The following is an 18,622-nucleotide window of genomic DNA, read 5'->3' as shown; positions in this document are numbered from 1 at the left end:
TAGCTTTTGGCCAAAAAGCACACCAGTAAAGTCAGAGTGTGATCTATATACTGTTACATTTCTGAAGTACGTACATATTCATGTGCTTCATACATTATTCAGACGCTTTTGTGAGTTTTTGGTGTTTCAGCAACTCTTCGATTTGTTTTCTGTACGGTCTAACTTTTCTGCAGAACATCCTGTGAGATATGTTTTATTTCCCACCATTTTTTCAGTCACACAGAAGCTTTCTAAACCTTTTGTGGTTTTGTTAAGGCCTACAATATAGTACATTCACCACTATTCCTATAAACTGTACGGTACTTGCTTAAAACAATAGATTATGTTCTACTAATGAACAGCTAAATAGAATTATACATTGTACTTTATCCGAATATTTATGGCAAATATTAGCACGCATAGGCTAATATATAAATGCAAAAGCCAATATTCTGTTGTAATTTTTAACATTTCCCATTCCCTATTAAACTGTCTTTATGTCAAATCCCTTGTCCAATTCTCTCCATCCACCCACCCGGGGGGATCCCTGTGGGATTCAGCCAGGACAACCCACAGCCCAGCAGGAATGGGTTTCCTTTTACCGGCACAACCAGCCCCCGAAAATGGAGCAGCATGGAACGAAGGAGACTGGGATCATAGAGCAGGATAAACGGGAACATGGGGCAAAGGACACTGAGATCATGGGGCAAAGGAAACTTGGGATCGTGGAGCAGGAAAAACTGGGAACACAGGGTAAAGGACAGAGATCATGGAGCAAAGGAAATAGGATCGTGGAGCAGGAAAAACCAGGATCATCCCAGCTCAAGGATTTGGGATCAGGGAGAGTACACAATGAGGGGCACAGGAGACCCCTCTGCTCTGATAATACCAGTGGAAATAAATCCCCAAAGAGCCAGATAAAGGGAATGTGGGACCAGGATGGAGGGGGATGTGGAGGACAAGAGACTTTTGGTGAGCAGGAGTGCAGGGAGGTGAGAGGGAAGCACACAGGATATGAGAAACACCTTTCATGGCACCTGGGCACCAGGACCAGCAGCAGGAAATGTGCTGAGGGGGGAGACTCCAGGTGGGATGTGGAGATCGTCAGAGCAGGGTACAGTCACTCTTTCGTGTCACCTTGGAAGTGGCCTGGACGATCCCAAAATTCGTCTTGGAGTACGGGGGGTAGCGTGGGGCATTGAGGGACTCCCAGCCCATCCCGCGCTTCAGGCACCCGCGGTGGTGGGAGAAGGTGTCAAAGCTGAACTTCCCGTGGTGCAATCCCAGGCCGCTGTTCCCTGGAATACAAAGCACAGGACCCTGGTGGGTGGCTGGATCTGGCCATCCTTTGGGTCAAAGAACTCCAAATTAAGCTCCCAGCTTTGTAAAAGCAGCACCACAATTTCATCCAGCTGCTTTCCAAGCCATGGATGAGCTTCCCAGGAATGTGACCCAAAGAGGACTATGGAGGTGACCTAGTGCACATCCCAGTGGATGTTTGGAGTGGGAAGATTAGACTGGGAGGTAGAGACATTCCCAAAAACCCTCTTGTCAGTGGATTTTACCATTTCAATTAACATATTTAGCAACTGGAAGGGTGTCACTGATGAGGTGATGGCAGCAGCAAGATGCTCCCACCAGATGAGCTTCCCTACCACAGGAATAGACTCCAAAAGACATCCCATCCATGCTGGATCCAGCCCTGCTGCAAGGGGGCAAGACTGCAGGGGTGGAGAGGCACAATGGCCAAGGTGCCTTTGGTGAGGTGGGACCCAGCACCAAGGATGAATGTTGGGAGGTGGAAGCTGGCTGGACAGGAACAAGCACGGGAAAGCCAAGCAGGCTGGCAAAAAATAAGGGAATCCACACATCATTTTCGAACAGATGGGATAAAATTCCATGAGTCGGTCTGAGCCAGTCAGTCTTCCTGCTAAAACACTAGCTGTGGTTGGGGTGATGCACTGTGTTCAGTATCTCACACATCAGCAGCCCCAGGATAAAGGGAGGTCAGTGATGCCTCTGAGTGGGAAGAGAGGAAAAAAGGTAGAAAACAGGAGCTGGTGGTGGAGATCATCCCATAAAAAGGGGATGTCTCCATCATGGAATCCCAGAATAGTTTGGGTTGGAAAGGACCTTAGAGATTATCTAGTTCCACCCCCCTGCCATGGGCAGGGACACCTTCCACTAAACCAGGTTGCTTACAAGCCCTGATTCCCTATGTTTTAAGCAAGACATTTCCATGGATCCAGGGAACACAGAGCATGGAGTGGGGAGTATCAAGAGAAAGAACCTCAGGGTCCTCCACAGGTGTTCAGCAAAGCCCAAGAGCCCAAGGTGAAGCAAAGAGCTTCTGGAGGAGAATTTCCCTACGGACTACTGAGCCCTCTGGAGCTGAAAATTCCTCTTGAGACCCTTCCTGACCACGGATCACACCTGGCTCCCAACTGCCAGGACTGAGGATTTTGGACCTACCGATGCCTCCAAAGGGCAGTGAGGTCAGTGTCACATGCATCAGAGTGTCATTGCCACAGAAGCCTCCGCTGCTCGTCCGCTCCAGGACCTGGCTCACCACCTGGGAGTGACATGAAGATGATGGGACACGGGTCTCCCACCCCGTTTCCCTACATCCAAACACAATCCATGCCCCCTAACTAGGGCTGAGTGCTGTAAGGGAAACACTTGCAGCACAAACATGGCTGGATACAGCTGCCAAGGAGTACAGGGCGGGTGTAGTCCTGGCTTGGCCCCACCTTGTCATTGGAGGAGAAGGCGTAGACAGCCAAGGGCCGCTCCCGGCTGTTGATGAAGTCAATGGCTTCGTCCATGTTGGCTATGACAACGATGGGCAGGATGGGCCCGAAGACCTCCTCCTGCATGACGGGATCTGAAGGCTGCACATCCACCAGTACAGTGGGGGCTGCAGAGAGGAAACCCGACAGCATCAGCCAGGCACAGAGGTGACACCTTGGTCATCCCCCAGGACCCACCTCCTGTACAAAAGGCCACCCGGCCAAGCACCCAGTTCCCGTCATAATCTTCTCCCAACCTGAAAGGTGCTCCACGCAGGGATGAAGATATGAGTGACCCCCAAGCCTCACCCATGTACCGCTCTGCCTCGTCCGTCTGTCCCCCGATGGCCACGCGCCCGCTGCCCAGCAGTCTCTGCACCCGCTGGAACTGCTTGTCATTCACAATGCGGCCGAAATCCGGGGATTCTCGGGGGTTGGGGCCATAGAAATCACTGATGGCTTTACGCAGGGCTGGGAGCAGCTTCTCCTGCATCTCTATGGTGCAGAGCAGGTAGTCGGGTGCGATGCAGGTCTGCCCCGCGTTGAAGAAGCGGCCCCAGGCCACGCGCCGCGCCACGTTGGTCACATCACACGTGTCGGACACGTAGCAGGGGTTCTTGCCCCCCAGCTCCAGCGTCACCGGTGTCAGGTGCTTGGCAGCGGCTGTCATTATGATCCGCCCCACCGGGGGGCTGCCTGCGGGCAGGGAAAACATGGATTGAGGTGGCAATCCCATCAGCCATTGCATGGCTCTGGGATGTGGCACTGGGTCCTGCCAGATCTCAGATACACATCCCAGCTCCTCCAACAGACCCTTGCAGGGCTCTGCTCTGTCCCATGGGACGTACCAGTGAAGAAGATGTAGTCAAACTTGTTCTCCAGCAGCCTGGTGGTCTCCTGTACACCACCGGTCACCACAGCAAAGCAGTCCTGCAACAAAACAAAAAAAATCCCTTTGTGTCACCATCTGTCCCCACCAACAGCATCCTGGGAGGATGAAACACTGGCTGGGCATGGAGGAAGGAAGTCAGGTAGTACATTGGAGCCAGAGATGGTGTGTGAGGCAGGCACAGAGCACAGTTCTGTGTGTGCAGGGGTGCCCCAGTCGTGCTACAGGGATGGGGAGAGTGTCCTACCTTGTCCAGGTAGTCAGGCAGCGCTTCTGCCACAAGTCTTTCTGTGTTCTTGGATACCTCTGAAGGTTTGACAATGACACAGTTCCCTGAGGAAGACAGACAAGATGTTGGAGCTGTGAGCCCTTCTATGGACAATGTGCCCTCATCAGTGCTTAGTTAGCCTGGCTGGGACCCTCCAGGCCAGGGCACTGGAAGGTTGGGCTCACCAGCAGCGATGGCCCCGATGAGGGGCACCAGGAAAAGGTGGATGGGGTAGTTCCAGGGCGCTATGATGAGCACCACCCCGTAGGGGTCCTTGCGGATGAAGGCGGAGTCCAGCTGCATCACCTGTGGGACACTGGCCACATCAGGTCCCACACTGCAACTCCATCCCACCCAGTTCTGCTTCCCATCCTGTCTCTCCTCTTCCCTCTCACCAGGTTCTTGTTCACGTGCTCGTCCTTCATCCACTGGGACAGGTTGTTCAGGGTCTCATGGAGCTCATTCTTGCACAGGAGGATCTCAGATAATTCAGCTTCAAAGGGTGCCTGCAGACACCAAGGATGCAACATGTCACCTTGGCATGTCCTGCTTGTCCTCTTATCCCTACATTCCATAGTGTTTTGCCCAGGACTTGGGGAATGGAGCATTATACATCCCACACCTGATTTGAATCCCTAGGGGTGTTGAGCACCCCCTGTGTCTGCAACATGACATTTTTAAGAAGTGGTTGCTTAAAATTAGGAAAAATTACGCAGATCCCATTCATCTGGACAACAGGAAGAATAGGGAGGGTGTCCAGAGGGACTAGGCTGGAGAAGAGAAGACAATGAGCCCTGTGTGGTATTAAGGCTCTGGCTGCAGAGCCAGGGGATCCAGGCTCAAGGAGTCACAGCCTGGGTGAGTCCCACAGAGGGAAGGGGGTGACATCAGGTGGGAAGTTCACGGCAGGGAGCAGGAACAGAAATCAGGGATTAACCTGCCCAGAGAAGAGGGAAACTGAGGCTTCTGGGTGTGAGAATGGCTGTCTGTGGAAGCTATGACAGAGAGTACAGTGGAATTAATTAGCATATGCAGATTGATAACCAAGATAACTAAGAGCAAACAGAGCTTTGAAGATTATGAGAAGATTGGATCAAGTCTGGCAGCAGGAAAGACAATTGAACTAAGTAGAAATGTAAAGTTTGTCTGTGTGATGTTTAACCCAATGAATGTAGTAAAAAATTACCAGCCTTCCCAAAAATGGTATATAACCATATGTAGCTCACAGTAAATTTGGATTCTAATCACTGCAGAAATGTGTCTGAACAAGTCTGGGCCATGGTTTGTATTGTATGCACCAGCCAAACTATATTTAGCTGTTTTTCTCCATATTTTGCTGCCTAGTTGTTTTCCTGCATATTCCTTAGTTTAGACCAATGTTTATAACAGGTGCACTGGATGAGCCATTTTTAGGTGCTTTTCTACAACTTGTTGAGACCCTTCAAGGCTACTGAAACATAAATTGTGCTAAACTGGGAGAGAAGAGACTGAAAAACAGAATACTGAGATTAGAAGACCCAAGATAAAGGTGGGCAACGAAGTTCTGGACAGTGACCAATCGTACCCAAAGGGCTCATGCAAGGCGTGCGGACAAAATAGAGGCACCAATCGAGAAATGCATGATCATGTGGGCAGTAATCTCAGAATGTATAATTAGGGCTAAAGGTAAGCAATAAATCAGCTTCTGCATAATCATATTGATTTGCCGCCCAGAAGTTCTGTGTCTCCTAAAGATCACGAATCAGTGGTCCCTGTCTCTCTCTCTCAATAGTTGACAGCCCTCCATGCCAAGGGGCTCCCCACAGCCCCCTCTTTCTATGGCAGAGCAGGGATGGACTCTGGAGGATGATGAATGGATGGATGGACATGCTTTACATCAGTCTCCCAAATCCAGAGGCTGTGAGCCCGAGGCAGGGCTGGAGAACCCAATGAGAGAAGGACAAAGCACCCCCAGATGGTCTGTGGGAGCCCCCCAGCTCCTCCAGCCACCAAGTCCTCCTATTGCTGCCACCTCTCACCTTGCCCAAGTCAGAGGCAGTGGCCTCCAGGATCTCCTGCTTCTTGTCATCCAGGAATCGTCCCAGGGCCTCCAGCTGGGCCACACGGTATTCCATGGGTCGAGTCTTCCCAGAAAGCCAGGATGCTCGCAGGTGGCTCACCAGCCCGGCAAAAGGGTTTCTGCTGTGGGGACAGGGGTGTTAGAGGGATGCCAGCCCCATTCCAGCTCCTCAGAGCTTGGCATTGCCCCAGCCCAGCATCCAACTGCCACCCCAGGGAGAGGATGGAACACCAGGACCCCTCCTGCCACCGCTCTGTCCCTCCACTCTCACCTCGTGGTGTCACCATCCACACTCCTGTTCCCACCACCATCCTCGGGGGCTTTCCTGGCCTCACTCTCAGGGAGCTGCGGGAAGACAGTTTCAGTTGCCATCCTCCCAAAGGGGTGGTGCTAACTGGTGGTGCTGGGGTCGCCAATCACAGCTTTACTCGTCTCGGGTGGCTGCCAGCTTCCTGCCCTGCCCCTTGGCTGCCCGCCCCGGCAGACAGTCACTGCTGGTTCCAGTCCAGCTAAAACTACTTGGGATGGGGAACGCCCTTCCAACCCTCCCAGCACCGCCCAACCAGAGGAGGGAGACACAAAGAGAGGCTGGGAGAGAGTTCAATGCAAAGTCTTTACTACGGGCAGAGTTACATGGAGCAAAGTGCAACAGCGAGCACGGAGAGATGTTTATTCCAAAGGAAAAGTCCATGTGAGGGGAGATGGGACTGATAAGAGTGATTCTCCACCAGAAAGAGAGGTTTGGGGTAAGAAAAGGTTTTTGGTCATTTCAGCCGTGTCCTGAAAAATGGTTTCGGAGCAGGGGCCACAAGGGTGCAGGAGAGGATGTCCATCCCAGCTGTCCAACATGTTCCAGCGAGGCAGAGGACATGGTGCAGCAGTGGGGAGTGTGATGAAGAGGGAGAGGGGGACGGATCCAGTTCTCCACGCTGACTCCATGGCATCCTCAGAGCAGGGTGCAGGTGCCCCTGCGCTTCACCTCGAAGGCGCTGGTGAGGAGCCCCAACTTCTGCTGGGTGTAGGGGGGGTAGCGTGGGGCGTTGAGCGCCTCCAGCCCCATGTTCCGGTGCAGGCAGCCACGGTGGTGGGAGAAGGTGTCAAAGGTGAACTTCCCATGGTATTTTCCCAGGCCACTGTTCCCTGGAACACACAGGACAGGTCTGTGCTCAGGATGGGACTCTGCTCCTGATGATGCCTTCTCCAAGCATCAAAATGAGGGAAAAAGACACCTACAGGATTTTCTGAGCAGCACAGACATGGTGGAGGAATTCCATTTCCCCAGTGCCTCCTTCAGGTATATGGATGCCCAGTCCAGCCAGTCCTGCTGCACCTCAGCAGTTTGGAGGCCCCAGTGTATCCTTTTTACCCACCTCCATTTCTCTACATAAGCTTTGCTGGGTCCTGCAAGTCTTGATTTCCCTCCATGACGCTCCACCGTATCTCCCCACGGTTGGAGCTGTTCAGCCTTCTTCCTGGAACTCTAAAAACCTGGAGCCACATTGGCAACACCAGTTCTCCCAGTTCCTGTGGCTAGTTTAACTGGAGGTTAAGAGCCTAGTGACTTCCCGTGGAAGCTTTGGCGCCATCTCACCCCAATGACTCCAGCCTCTTCACCTGCTCTCAAGTGGCTTTAGCCGATAATTGAAGGTGGTTGGTCTGAATCATTCCAAATTAAGATAAGTTACGGAATGGGAAGTACAAAAAATTGTTCCCTGAGCCACAGGCAGGTGAGGAATTAATTGTCTGGGTGTTCCATTATGTCTGACTCAAATGCCAGCCTCGACAGAGATGCTGAGCAAGGGCAGCACCAAATGAAGGGACTTATCCCAGAAATATTTTGTGAAGAGATCAAGACATGGGGAAGATATTCTGGGAAACAACATTCCTGTATTCTTGTATCGCTGGACCATGGTACACCTACAGCCCATGGTTGAGCAGCCTCACTTTTCACCTGAGAAAGCAAAAACTGGTGCCTCTGGAGACCAAAAATTTTTTCTTCTCCAAAGAGGATCTCCAAGATCCTGAAAGAAGTTCTCCAGGTTTTCATAAATATTTTGTTCCTACTATTTTGTCCTAAAAGTTGGAATGAAGGTACAACCTGGCTCCTGAGAGACATCAAGGGATCCAGCCCAGAATCACAGTGGCTGCAGGAGGAAACTCACATTCCTCACCATGGCTCAGGCCACAGAACCACACCTGGCTCCCAAAGGCCAGGACTGGGGATTTTGTACCTACCAATGCCTCCGAAGGGCAGTGAGGTCAGTGACGCATGCATCAGAGTGTCATTGCCGCAGAAGCCTCCGCTGCTCGTCCGCTCCAGGACCTGGTTCACTATCTGGGAGGGAGCAGAGAAGGTAAACGAGGGGCTTGCACTCGGCAAACATTACCCAGTTTACCCATCAGATGTTCCAAGATTGTTTGGGTTCTAAAGACACTTCAGAGCACATCCTGGGGCTGGTGGAGGTGGTGCCTGACTTTCCTCCCCACTTTTTCTGCTCCACAGACACACCTTGCTGTCACAGGAGAAGGCGTAGACAGCCAAGGGCCGTGGCCGTGCATTGATGAAGTCAATGGCTTCGTCCATGTTGGCGATGACGACGATGGGCAGGATGGGCCCGAAGACCTCCTCCTGCATGGCAGGGTCTGAGGGCAGCACGTCCGCCAGCACCGTGGGAGCTGCAGAGAGGAAACCCGACAGCATCAGCCAGACACGGAGGTTGGAGATGAAACCTCCCCTCAGCAGCTGTTTTTAATCATCCTTAAAAATTTTTTCACCTCTATAGCCTCCCCTCTGTATGAAGACCCCCTGAAAACTCCATTGTGCCCACCAAGATGTGAGTGACCCCCAAGCCTCACCGATGTAGCGCTCTGCCTCGTCCGTTTGTCCCCCGATGGCCACGCGCCCGCTGCCCAGCAGCGCCCGGAGGCGCTGGAACTGCTTGTCGCTCACAATGCGGCCAAAATCCGGGGATTCTCGGGGGTTGGGGCCGAAAAACTCGGTGATGGCCTCGCGCAGGGCAGGCATGAGCTTCTCCTGCATCTCTATGGTGCAGAGCAGGTAGTCGGGTGCGATGCAGGTCTGCCCCGCGTTGAAGAAGCGGCCCCAGGCCACGCGCCGCGCCACGTTGGTCACATCACACGTGTCGGACACGTAGCAGGGGTTCTTGCCCCCCAGCTCCAGCGTCACCGGTGTCAGGTGCTTGGCAGCGGCCGTCATTATGATCCGCCCCACCGGGGGGCTGCCTGCGGGCAGGGAAAACATGGATTGAGGTGGCAATCCCATCAGCCATTGCACGGCTCTGGGATGTGACACTGGGTCCTGCCAGATCTCAGATACACATCCCAGCTCCTCCAACAGACCCTGGCAGGGCTCTGCTCTGTCCCATGGGACGTACCAGTGAAGAAGATGTAGTCAAACTTGTTCTCCAGCAACCTGGTGGTCTCTGGCACACCGCCGGTCACCACAGCAAAGCAGTCCTGCAACAAAACAAAAAAAATCCCTTTGTGTCACCATCTGTCCCCACCAATAGCATCCCAGGAATCTGGGACATTGACTGAGCACCAAGGGAGGAGGCTCTGCACATAGATGATGCGTGGGGATGGTGGCTGTGAGGCAGGGTTGGGAACACTGTGGTCCTGGAACAACAGACAAGGACAAGAAGGGTTTCTCACACTGTCCAGGTAACAGCTCAGCGTTTCAGCAATGAGTCTCTCTGTGTTCTTGGAGATCTCTGAGGGTTTGATGATGGCGCAGTTCCCTGGGGGAAGATGAACAGGACATCAGCACAGTGACATGGTGACAGCCAGCTCTTCCATGGATGAGACCCCTGGGGAGACCCTGGCACTTCAGGCCAGGGCACTGGAAGGTAGGACTCACCAGCAGCGATGGCCCCGATGAGGGGCACCAGGAAGAGGTGGATGGGGTAGTTCCAGGGCGCTATGATGAGCACCACCCCGTAGGGGTCCTTGCGGATGAAGGCAGAGTCCAGCTGCATCACCTTCGAGGAAGAACATGACCTCAGCACTGCCTTCCCTACCAGCAATCCCTCTCCCCTGCTTCCCTTTTCCCAGAGCTTCCTTCTTACCAGGTTCTTGTCCACGTGCTCATCCTTCATCCACTGGCACAGGTTGTTGAGGGTGACATTGAGCTCGTTCTTGCAGAGGAGGATCTCACTGAAGAAAGCCTCGAAGGATGGCTGGGGACAGACATCATGGAAATGCCATCGCAACACTGACCCCATCACTGACCCTGTCACCCTAACACAGACCCCATCACTCCAACACCAACCCCACCACACTAGGAGGCATCTCTCCCCTCTTCCAAACATGAATAGCAGGAGGATTTCTTCAGCAGAAGTTTCCATCACTTTCTGTAACTCCCAAGGAATATCAGGGTCCCAGAAATTTTATGAAAGTAGTTATTTGGCCAGAAGGAAAATAAAAGCCCCAAAACTGAACATTTTCATGGTCCTTAACTAATTCCTGAGCTCAGCACTGTGAACTGGCAATAGAGCCGCAAGCCAAGGAGACACCCAAGCAACGTCACAAGAGCTCCTGAAGAGGTGGTCCTGGTGGAAGGCATCCTGACCACTTGGATATTCAAGCTGAAAGCAAAGCCCCAAGATCCCTTCCACCACCCATGGACAAAAGGTGCACCATTTAGTCTTAAGTTTAGTCGAGGTCTTAAGACCTTAACTAAAGGGAAGTAATAAGAACCACAGCTCAATTAAACCCTTTGTGATGGAGAAGTGAGTCCTCTCCATAGCTGTGGAGCACAGATTGGAATCATATCATCCTTGCAGGAGAAGTGTGAAGACACCAGGGATAGCCCAGCAGGCTCAGTGGAGTCCCTTCACGACTGTGGTGAGCAGGGGGAGCAAAGCTCCTGTGTCGCAACATCATATTTTGGACTCCTCCAACCCAAAACCACCCCTGGACTGAAATGTTCCTCCCATCCCCACACCACTGTAGGGTTGGGAAAGCTGGTTGCTGATTTCCAGAATCTTCCACCACCAAGAGGCCTTCAGGTCCCCAAAATGAAGCTGCCAGGAGGCACAAGGACCCTCTTGGATGTGAGGGCTCAGCAGGCACATGAGATAATTGGGTGAAGCAACGGGGATGTTCTCAACCCAGGATGACGATGGCATCACCGGGATAAGGAAGATGACAGTTCATTAAGAATTTTGATGGGACACAAAGGTTGTGAGATAGGACATTAAGTCTGAGGTCATCCAAGTGCCACCAATCATAAGCACCAGGGAGAAACCGGCACCGCTGGAGGTGAGACACCACCTCAGCGACGTAAGAGCAGGTGAAGTGTCCATCTAGCTATGAGGGCCCGGCTGCATAACAAGCTCATTACTGGACAACCGGATCTAATTAGGCATAATTAGGAAAGACGATGGACACACTCAGAGCACTGATGCCTATCAAGGCCTGGCTGAAGGAGAAGGCCTTGCCTCCAACAAACAAGGCAATTAGGAGCCTTGAGAGATGGCAGGACGTGGAAAGACATCGCTGAGGGCATGGGCCACTTCACTCATGCTGAACAAAGAGACAAGGATCATATCATGGAATCCTGGAATTGAAGCTCATCCAATTCTGCTCTCTCATGGCCAGGGACATGTTCCACCAACCCAGGTTGCTCCAAACCCCATCCAACCTTGCCTTGAACACTTCCAGGGAGAATGAGCTGAGACCACTAGAATTATCCATGCTGCAGATGCTCCCACTTCACCAGCAGATCATCCAGGAGTTCCTGGCATGCCACAGTACCCTGAGCCATATCCAAAGCCCTGCCCATGCCACCGTGCCAGTGAAACCAGTCCCTTGGAGGCCCTGGGAGGAATGTGCACTGCCAGCACATTTCACAATGCCAGTAATCCTGGGCGTGCCAGGCTGGCCAGGAGCACCCCAGGAGCAATCCACCTCTGTGGAGGTCACACAGACCCCCAGGATGCAGACCAGAGTGTGAAATGCTCACACCTCCGCCGATCACCAACAGGCCAACAGGACCTTTGCCTGGTTTCAGGGCACCAGGGATGGGATGAACAGCACAGTCCCTCCACTATCTCTGGATCTGCTGGGATCCAGCGCTTACAGATGCACCAGCCTGGGAGCACATCAAGGGGGAAGGAGGACCCCAAGGAAGGGACACCCCTGTATCCAGATCCCCACAAGGAGCAATACCCAGACAAGGGTGTATGAAGGACTTCAAAGATGTGATGCCAGTGGTCCCCAATTCCCAACCCCTCTTACCTTGCCCATGTCTAGTTCAGTGGCTTCCAGGATCTCCTGCTTCTTGTCATCCAGGAAGCGTCCCAGAGCCTCCAGCTGGGCCACACGGTATTCCATGGGCCGTGTCTTCCCTGAGAGCCAGGATGCCCGCAGATGGCTCACCAGCCCTGCATAGGGGTTCCCACTACAGGGATGAGGGTGTTAGAGGGGACCCAGCCCCCATTCTACCTCCCCAGAGCTTCATGTTATCCCAGATCCACATTATCCCATCCCAGCATCAAACTGGACCCCAGTTCCCTGGGGACACGACAGGGAGTCCACACACACCTCTCCCTTGCTGCTGGGAGCAGCCCAACACAGCATCATTCCCAGCAGATCTTGTCTTCTCCCTTGAGCCATGCTGGGATGTGGTGGCTCACAGACCTCAGATTTTCCCCCAGCACCAACCTGGGATCCCAGTTGCCCTGGCACTGCCACAGCTTCCCCTGCGCACCTCCCTGTCTCCCTCCCGCCCCCAGCCCCTTGCTCTCACCATGGAGTGCTGCAGACCATTGGCACTGGTCCCTTCCCGATCCTGCTGCCTCCACTGCCCCCAGCAGCTTTCCCAGGATCTTTGCCAGGATCACTGCCCATGGTGCTGCACTTGCCCGAGAGCTGCTGCCTGGGGGGCTCGAGGGTTTGCTGCATGCCAAGCTGTTGGAAGGAGCTGCCGGTCTCCATGGAGAGCGTGGTGACCCTGGGGAAAGACACTGCGTGGGTTATGCCAGGATGGAAGTGCTGGAGATGGCGGCTTGATCCCAAGAGGAGTCACCCGCGGCACCTTTGAAAGGCGGCTTGGTGCTCGGGGCCGTCCTGGTTGTGGGATGACTCAGCCCAGAGCAACTGCCAGAGGCCCTGGGAGATGCCTGGGATTCCCAGGATAATCACCATCCTCTGGACACTGACCTGCCCAGGCTGCCCTGCTGATGCAGGGTCACCTATGGGGATCTCGGATACAAGACACCCCGAAATCTGGGGGGCAGAGCTGCAGCCCCCCATCTGTCACCCTCTCCCTCTCCATGCCCAGACACCCAACCTTCCTCGAGGGAACCAACCCCCCCCACCGTGCCCCACAGCCCCCACCAGCATGGGGGGTGTCAGAGGGGTGCCATGCAGAGTGCCAGTTTTGGGAACCCTGCAGTGCTTACCTGGGAGCTTGTGTGGAAGCTGCAGGAGCGCAAGGCCAGGCAGGCACTGCCGAGGCTCAGGGTGGGGGGGTCCCTAAATGCTGTGGGGCTGGGCCCCATGGCCAGGGGCGGGAAGGATTGGGCCCCGCCTTTGTGGGGCTGGCAGTGGGGACAAGGTCTGGGATGGGATAGGATGGAATGGGACCTCCCCCTTGGGATGGTGGAACTCCCATGGCCACCACACCACCACCATGAACCTTGACCCATTTGGACCCTACAGACACTCCTCATCCTGCTCCCATGACTACCCCGACCTATGGGATTCCCACAGACACCCCTCATCCTGTTCCTGTGACCACCCTGACCCATTGGGTTCCTACAGACACCCCTCATCCTGCTCCCATGACCATCCTGATCCATGAGGTTCCCACAGGCACCCTTCATCCCACTTCCCAAGAGTTCCATGATCAATAGATATCCACCATGCTGCTACCATGACTACCCTGACCCATGGGGTTCCCACTGACACCTTTCATCCTGCTTCCCAAGGGTTCCACGATCAATAGACTCTCCTCATCCTGCTCCCAGGACCACCTCCAGGAAGGGCCCTTTGCCCTGGCACCCCAGGGTGGCTCCCATTGCCTGGGGTGTGGGGGACCCTCAGGATGTGTGTTACCCCTGCCCCACTGCCATGACCCTTCTGGGCTCTTCCCTGCATATCCCCCCTATCCTGCAGGAACCACCACCCTCCCAAGAGTCCCATCTCAAGAATCCCCCGTTACCGGCTGGGCCAGATCCTGCCCCAGAGATGTCACCCCTTCCGCCCTGCCCAGCAGTCCCCTCGCCCTGCCCCGGGGCACCCCGCCGTGCCAGGCAGCCGGGCACCCTGCCATCCCCAGCTTCGGGGTGACACCAGGGCAGGCACGTGCCCTACACCCCCCGACTGGGGTGTCCCCACACCCTGGCACTCTGGCACATCCCCCGGGCCGGGAAAGGGAAGCGAAAACAGCAGGGCGCAGCGCCCATTGCCGCGGGGCACCCCGAGGAGGCAGCACCCATCCCGAGGCCTGGTGGGAGCTCGGGGGAGGCTAGGGGGGTCACAGGGAGGCGGGGAGGGCAGGGCTGGGGTGCTGTGCGATGGGGGAGCAATGGGTGCTGTGCGGGGGGGTCAGGGTGCTGTGCGGGTTGGGGTACGACGAGTGCTGCAGAGGTCGGGGGGCTGAGAACGGACGCGGGTGGGGGGCACTGAGGAGTGCGGGCAGGGACCGAGGGGTCCGGGAGAGGGGGGAGGGGGTCCGGGAACGGCCCCTTTAACCACCCACCCCCGTCCCGCCCGCGCTAAACGAAAGAGGAAGAGGCGCCCGCTCCGCCCCGAGAGGCTCCGGCACGGGCGAGCGGGGCTGGGGTCGGTGTGACCGGGGAACGGGGGGGGTCTGGGGCTGCTGAGCTCAGAGGTGCAGTTCTGGGGAGTGCAAAGCTGGGTAGGGGGCGTGGGATACAGGGGTGCAGGATCTGAAGGTGTAGGGGTGCAGAACACAGGGGTGCAAACCACGAGTGCAGGATGTGGGAGTGCAGAGCACAGAGGTTTGGGGCTTGGGGATGCCGTGTACTGGGTACACGGTGCTGGATGTAGGGGTGCAAGGGCTGGGGGTGCAAAGCATATGGATGCAAGACTTAGGGTGCCAAAAGGGTCTCTCCCACCCTGACACCATCCAGGGCCTCCCAGAAGCACCAATGGAGAAGGACGCTGACAGCTGCCAAGATGGGGCCAAGACAGTGCCAAGCACCGGGCTGGGCACCGAGGGGACAGAGACACAGGTGAGAGCAGGGGAACAAGCACGGGGGGGAACCAGGCCCGTGGTGGCCATCCCCAAGGGCTGACAGGTGGAATCACTCACAGCTGGACGATTTTGTGGGTGCTCACGCTGACTACAATGAAGAGGAAGAGGAGCAGAAGTATTTTCGCCGCAAGCGCCTCGGTGTCATCAAGAATGTGGTGGCCGCCAGCCTGGCTGGCACCCTCACTTACAGCGTCTACCTGGGTATGGGACCTCCCAGGGACCCCCAAAACAACTTGGGGTGTGCAGGGCATGGGGTGACCATCCCTGGACTCTCCCAGGCCTGCTGCAGATGCAGCTGATCCTTCACTATGATGAGACCTACCGGGAGGTGAAGTACAGCAACATCCGGCTGGAGGACATTGACCACAAGGTGCTGATGGGCATCAATGTCACACCCGTGGCGGCGCTGCTCTACACACCCATCTTCATCAGGTACGGCCCTGCCACACTCCTGGCCGGCACAGCTTGCTGGCACAGCCACCCACGCTTCTGCTCCTTGCCCCGGCAGGTTCTTCGGCACCAAGTGGGCCATGTTCCTGGCGGTTGGCATCTACGCCCTCTTTGTCTCCAGCAACTACTGGGAGCGCTACTACACGCTGGTGCCCTCTGCAGTGGCCATTGGCATGGTCATTGTGCCACTCTGGGCCTCCATGGGCACCTACATCACGCGGTAGGCATCGAGGGGGGTGGGTGGGGGGTGCTGGGGGTGCCAGCTGACCCGCTGCTCCTTGTAGGATGGCCCAGAAGTACTACGAGTACGTTAACTACAAGGAGGAGCAGGAGAAGGAGAGGCAGCGGAGGCCGCGGGATGCCTGCAACACCTACATCATCGTCTTCCAGACTGTCTTCTACTCCTGCTTCCATGTGAGCCCCGGTGGGCTGGCTGGGATGGGTGGGGAGCTATGCCAGCAGCACTGAGCATGCACCCCTCTACATCCTGTAGTTGAGCTTCGTCTGCGCTCAGATGCCCATGGTCTTCTTCCTCAACAACTACCTCTACCAACTCAACCACACGCTCTTCGCAGTGAAGCACTGCGGTGAGGCTGCAGGTGGGGCACAGGGCGGCACCGGGAGCCCCCCAGTTGGGATTAACCATGGCATGTACCCCACTGGCAGGGACCCTGAGCCACGGCACGCTGCCTGGCTTCAACAAGACGGTGCTGCAGAGCCTTCCCCGCAGCGTCAGCCTCATCATCGTGGAGAGCGCGCTGATGGCCGCCGCCTTCCTCGCCATGCTGGTGGTGAGCGCCGGGGCGGGAGGGGACAGGGACGGGCTGGACGATGGCAGGAGCTCACTGCAGGCGCTCCGCAGGTGCTGGTGCTGTGCGGCGCAGCGTACAGGCCCATGGAGGAGATTGACATGCGCAGCATCGGCTGGGGCAACATTTTCCAGCTGCCCTTCAAGCACATGCGGGACTATCGCCTGCGGCACCTCTTCCCGTTGTTCATCTACAGCGGCTTCGAGGTGCTCTTTGTCTGCACTGGATTTTCCCTGGTAGGATCTGTGATGGGGTGGGAGGTGACAGAGCTGGGACAGGTGATGCTAAGTCCCTGCTCACTGCAGAACTACGGCGTGTGCGCCCTGGGGCTGGAGAGGTTGGCGTATCTCCTCATGGCCTACGGCTTCTCTGCCTCGGCGTGCTCCAGCCTGGCCCTGTGCATGCTGCACCTGAGCCGGCACATCCCACTCCTGGCTGGAGCCATCATCCACGCTGTACTCCTGGTGATACTCTTCTGCTGGGCACCGGAGCCCCGGTACCTGGCACAGGCGCCGCTGCTCTACAGCATTGCCGTGTTCTGGGGCACAGGCAGTGCCCTCAACAAGACTGGAATCAGCAGTGAGTAGCAGGATAGGTCCTGAAACAACAGGTCCTCAGTTGTCCCCAAAATGCCTTGGTGGTCCCCAAAATAGCCTGGGTTGTCCCAAGTTTTTCCACACATCCTCTCCTTATGTCCCCCGACACCGTGAGTTTGTAGTCTCACTCCTTGGATCCATGGGACAGACCCACTGTGATTGTCCCCCACACCAAGGGAACGTGGCATGGGAAGGGGACACTGATTCCAGTCTCTGCCGCAGTCCTCCTGGGGATGTTGTACAAGAAAAAGGAGCGCCAAGACTTCATCTTCACCATCTACCACTGGTGGCAGGCGCTGGCCATCTTCACCGTCTACCTGTGGTCAGGGCTGCCCATGAAGGTAAATCCCAGATATGCCCCAGCCCACTCTAAGACATTCCAGGCTTTTTGGGGACACAGCCCCACGCCAATCCCAAAATTCCCTGTGCCGCAGGCCAAGCTGTCCATCATGCTGCTGACGCTGGTGGTGGCAGTGGGGACATACCTGTGGATGGAGCGGAAGGTGGGGCTGAACATGGAAGTCCGGCTGCCCCGCATCCCGCGCCCGCGCCATAAAACACGGGGATACCGCTACCTGGAGGACAACTCGGATGAGACTGGCTCCGATGGTGATGGTGACGGGGACAAAGAGGATAATGACAGGCACCCAACTGAGGCCACCAGCGAGGATGAGCTGCCAAAAGAGGATGGGGAGCAGCTGGGATAGGGACAGTCCGGCCTGGGCCCCATCCTGCTTTTTGCACCTGAGGGGGATTCCACAGCTCCCCCTGGGTGGGCCCAAAATTCTGCAAATCCCCTCAGGTCAGGCTTGCAGCCCCCCAAGCTAAGCCTAAAGCCCTCAGGCAGCCCAGAGCCCCCCCAGGTCTGCAGCCTCCAAATTGACCTACATCCCCCAAATTGTGATACAGAGATCCCCAAAATTGTGGTACAGCCCCTAAGGAGGCCCATAGCCCCCCAAATTATGATGCAGTTGCTCAGGTCAAACGTGCAGACCCCCAGGCCAGCCCCAGGCCCCCCACATATAAATCCACAGCCCCTCAGACAAGGCTCACATCCCCCCGGCACCCCCCCAAAATTTGGCCAAAGCCCCCTCAGGTGAGGCCCAGACCCCTAAGCAGATGCACAGACATTCTAGCAAGGCCTGCAGCCCCCTATAATGTCCTGCAGACCCCCAGCCTTCCCATACTAGCCCCATCCAGACCCCGCAGGGCTACCCAGGGGCCCCCAGGCAGATGGACACCCTCCCAAACTGGCCCACAGCCCTTCAGACCAGCCCCACACAGACCCTGCAGCCCCCCCAGGTTGTCCCGGAGCCCTGCTAGCTCAGCCTGCAGCTCCCTAGGCCAGCTCCGCAGACTTCCCAACCCCTCCCATCCGCATTTTCCTTCAATAAACCCACTCCCTCCACCTCCTTGGCCCTCACCTCCTCCATCCTTCGGCCACGCACCCTCAGCGCCCCCTTCCCGAAGCGGAGACTACAGCTCCCGGCGTGCCTCGCGCTGCCCCGCGCGGTGTACGCCGGGAGTTGTAGTCCCAGC

General features: G+C 55.9%; 3 protein-coding genes across 6 annotated transcripts; 1 reads left to right on the top strand and 2 right to left on the bottom strand.

Annotated features, from left to right (window-relative positions):
* Positions 1 to 307: 307 nt before the first annotated feature.
* On the bottom strand, positions 308 to 6,484 carry LOC116998199 (aldehyde dehydrogenase family 3 member B1-like). Its single transcript, XM_033063668.1, has 10 exons — positions 6,256 to 6,484; positions 5,944 to 6,106; positions 4,321 to 4,431; positions 4,111 to 4,231; positions 3,905 to 3,990; positions 3,617 to 3,698; positions 3,078 to 3,464; positions 2,730 to 2,896; positions 2,452 to 2,551; positions 308 to 1,277 (listed from the first exon to the last, which is right to left on the bottom strand). Exons 1-10 carry the CDS (start codon positions 6,354 to 6,356, stop codon positions 1,084 to 1,086), a joined length of 1,512 nt encoding a protein of 503 aa, XP_032919559.1. The 5' UTR covers positions 6,357 to 6,484; the 3' UTR covers positions 308 to 1,083.
* A 94-nt stretch (positions 6,485 to 6,578) lies between these two features.
* On the bottom strand, positions 6,579 to 18,558 carry LOC116998190 (aldehyde dehydrogenase family 3 member B1-like). Of its 3 annotated transcripts, none has more exons than XM_033063652.1 (11): positions 18,508 to 18,558; positions 12,754 to 12,957; positions 12,243 to 12,405; positions 10,070 to 10,180; positions 9,862 to 9,982; positions 9,657 to 9,742; positions 9,380 to 9,461; positions 8,841 to 9,227; positions 8,494 to 8,660; positions 8,220 to 8,319; positions 6,579 to 7,124 (listed from the first exon to the last, which is right to left on the bottom strand). In XM_033063652.1, the coding sequence occupies exons 2-11, from the start codon at positions 12,939 to 12,941 to the stop codon at positions 6,931 to 6,933; spliced, it is 1,599 nt and encodes a 532-aa protein (XP_032919543.1). In that variant the 5' UTR covers positions 12,942 to 12,957; positions 18,508 to 18,558; the 3' UTR covers positions 6,579 to 6,930. The 3 variants fall into 3 exon arrangements, with proteins under 3 accessions (XP_032919543.1, XP_032919542.1, XP_032919545.1); XM_033063651.1 differs by lacking the exon at positions 18,508 to 18,558 and adding an exon at positions 15,551 to 15,632; XM_033063654.2 differs by lacking the exon at positions 18,508 to 18,558 and adding an exon at positions 13,409 to 13,603.
* On the top strand, positions 15,906 to 18,497 carry UNC93B1 (unc-93 homolog B1, TLR signaling regulator). 2 transcript variants are annotated; one of them, XM_033063655.1, is made up of 3 exons: positions 15,906 to 16,092; positions 16,172 to 17,066; positions 17,306 to 18,497. In XM_033063655.1, the coding sequence occupies exons 1-3, from the start codon at positions 15,964 to 15,966 to the stop codon at positions 17,788 to 17,790; spliced, it is 1,509 nt and encodes a 502-aa protein (XP_032919546.1). In that variant the 5' UTR covers positions 15,906 to 15,963; the 3' UTR covers positions 17,791 to 18,497. The 2 variants fall into 2 exon arrangements, with proteins under 2 accessions (XP_032919546.1, XP_032919547.1); XM_033063656.2 differs by lacking the exon at positions 15,906 to 16,092 and having other exon boundaries at positions 16,241 to 16,469; positions 16,541 to 17,066.
* Positions 18,559 to 18,622: the final 64 nt, after the last annotated feature.

Source organism: Catharus ustulatus, chromosome 6 (assembly GCF_009819885.2).
Source record: "Catharus ustulatus isolate bCatUst1 chromosome 6, bCatUst1.pri.v2, whole genome shotgun sequence".
Classification (NCBI taxonomy): Eukaryota; Metazoa; Chordata; class Aves; order Passeriformes; family Turdidae; genus Catharus; species Catharus ustulatus.
Note: the sequence above shows the minus strand (reverse complement) of the source record. Positions and strands in the feature narration are given on the sequence as shown.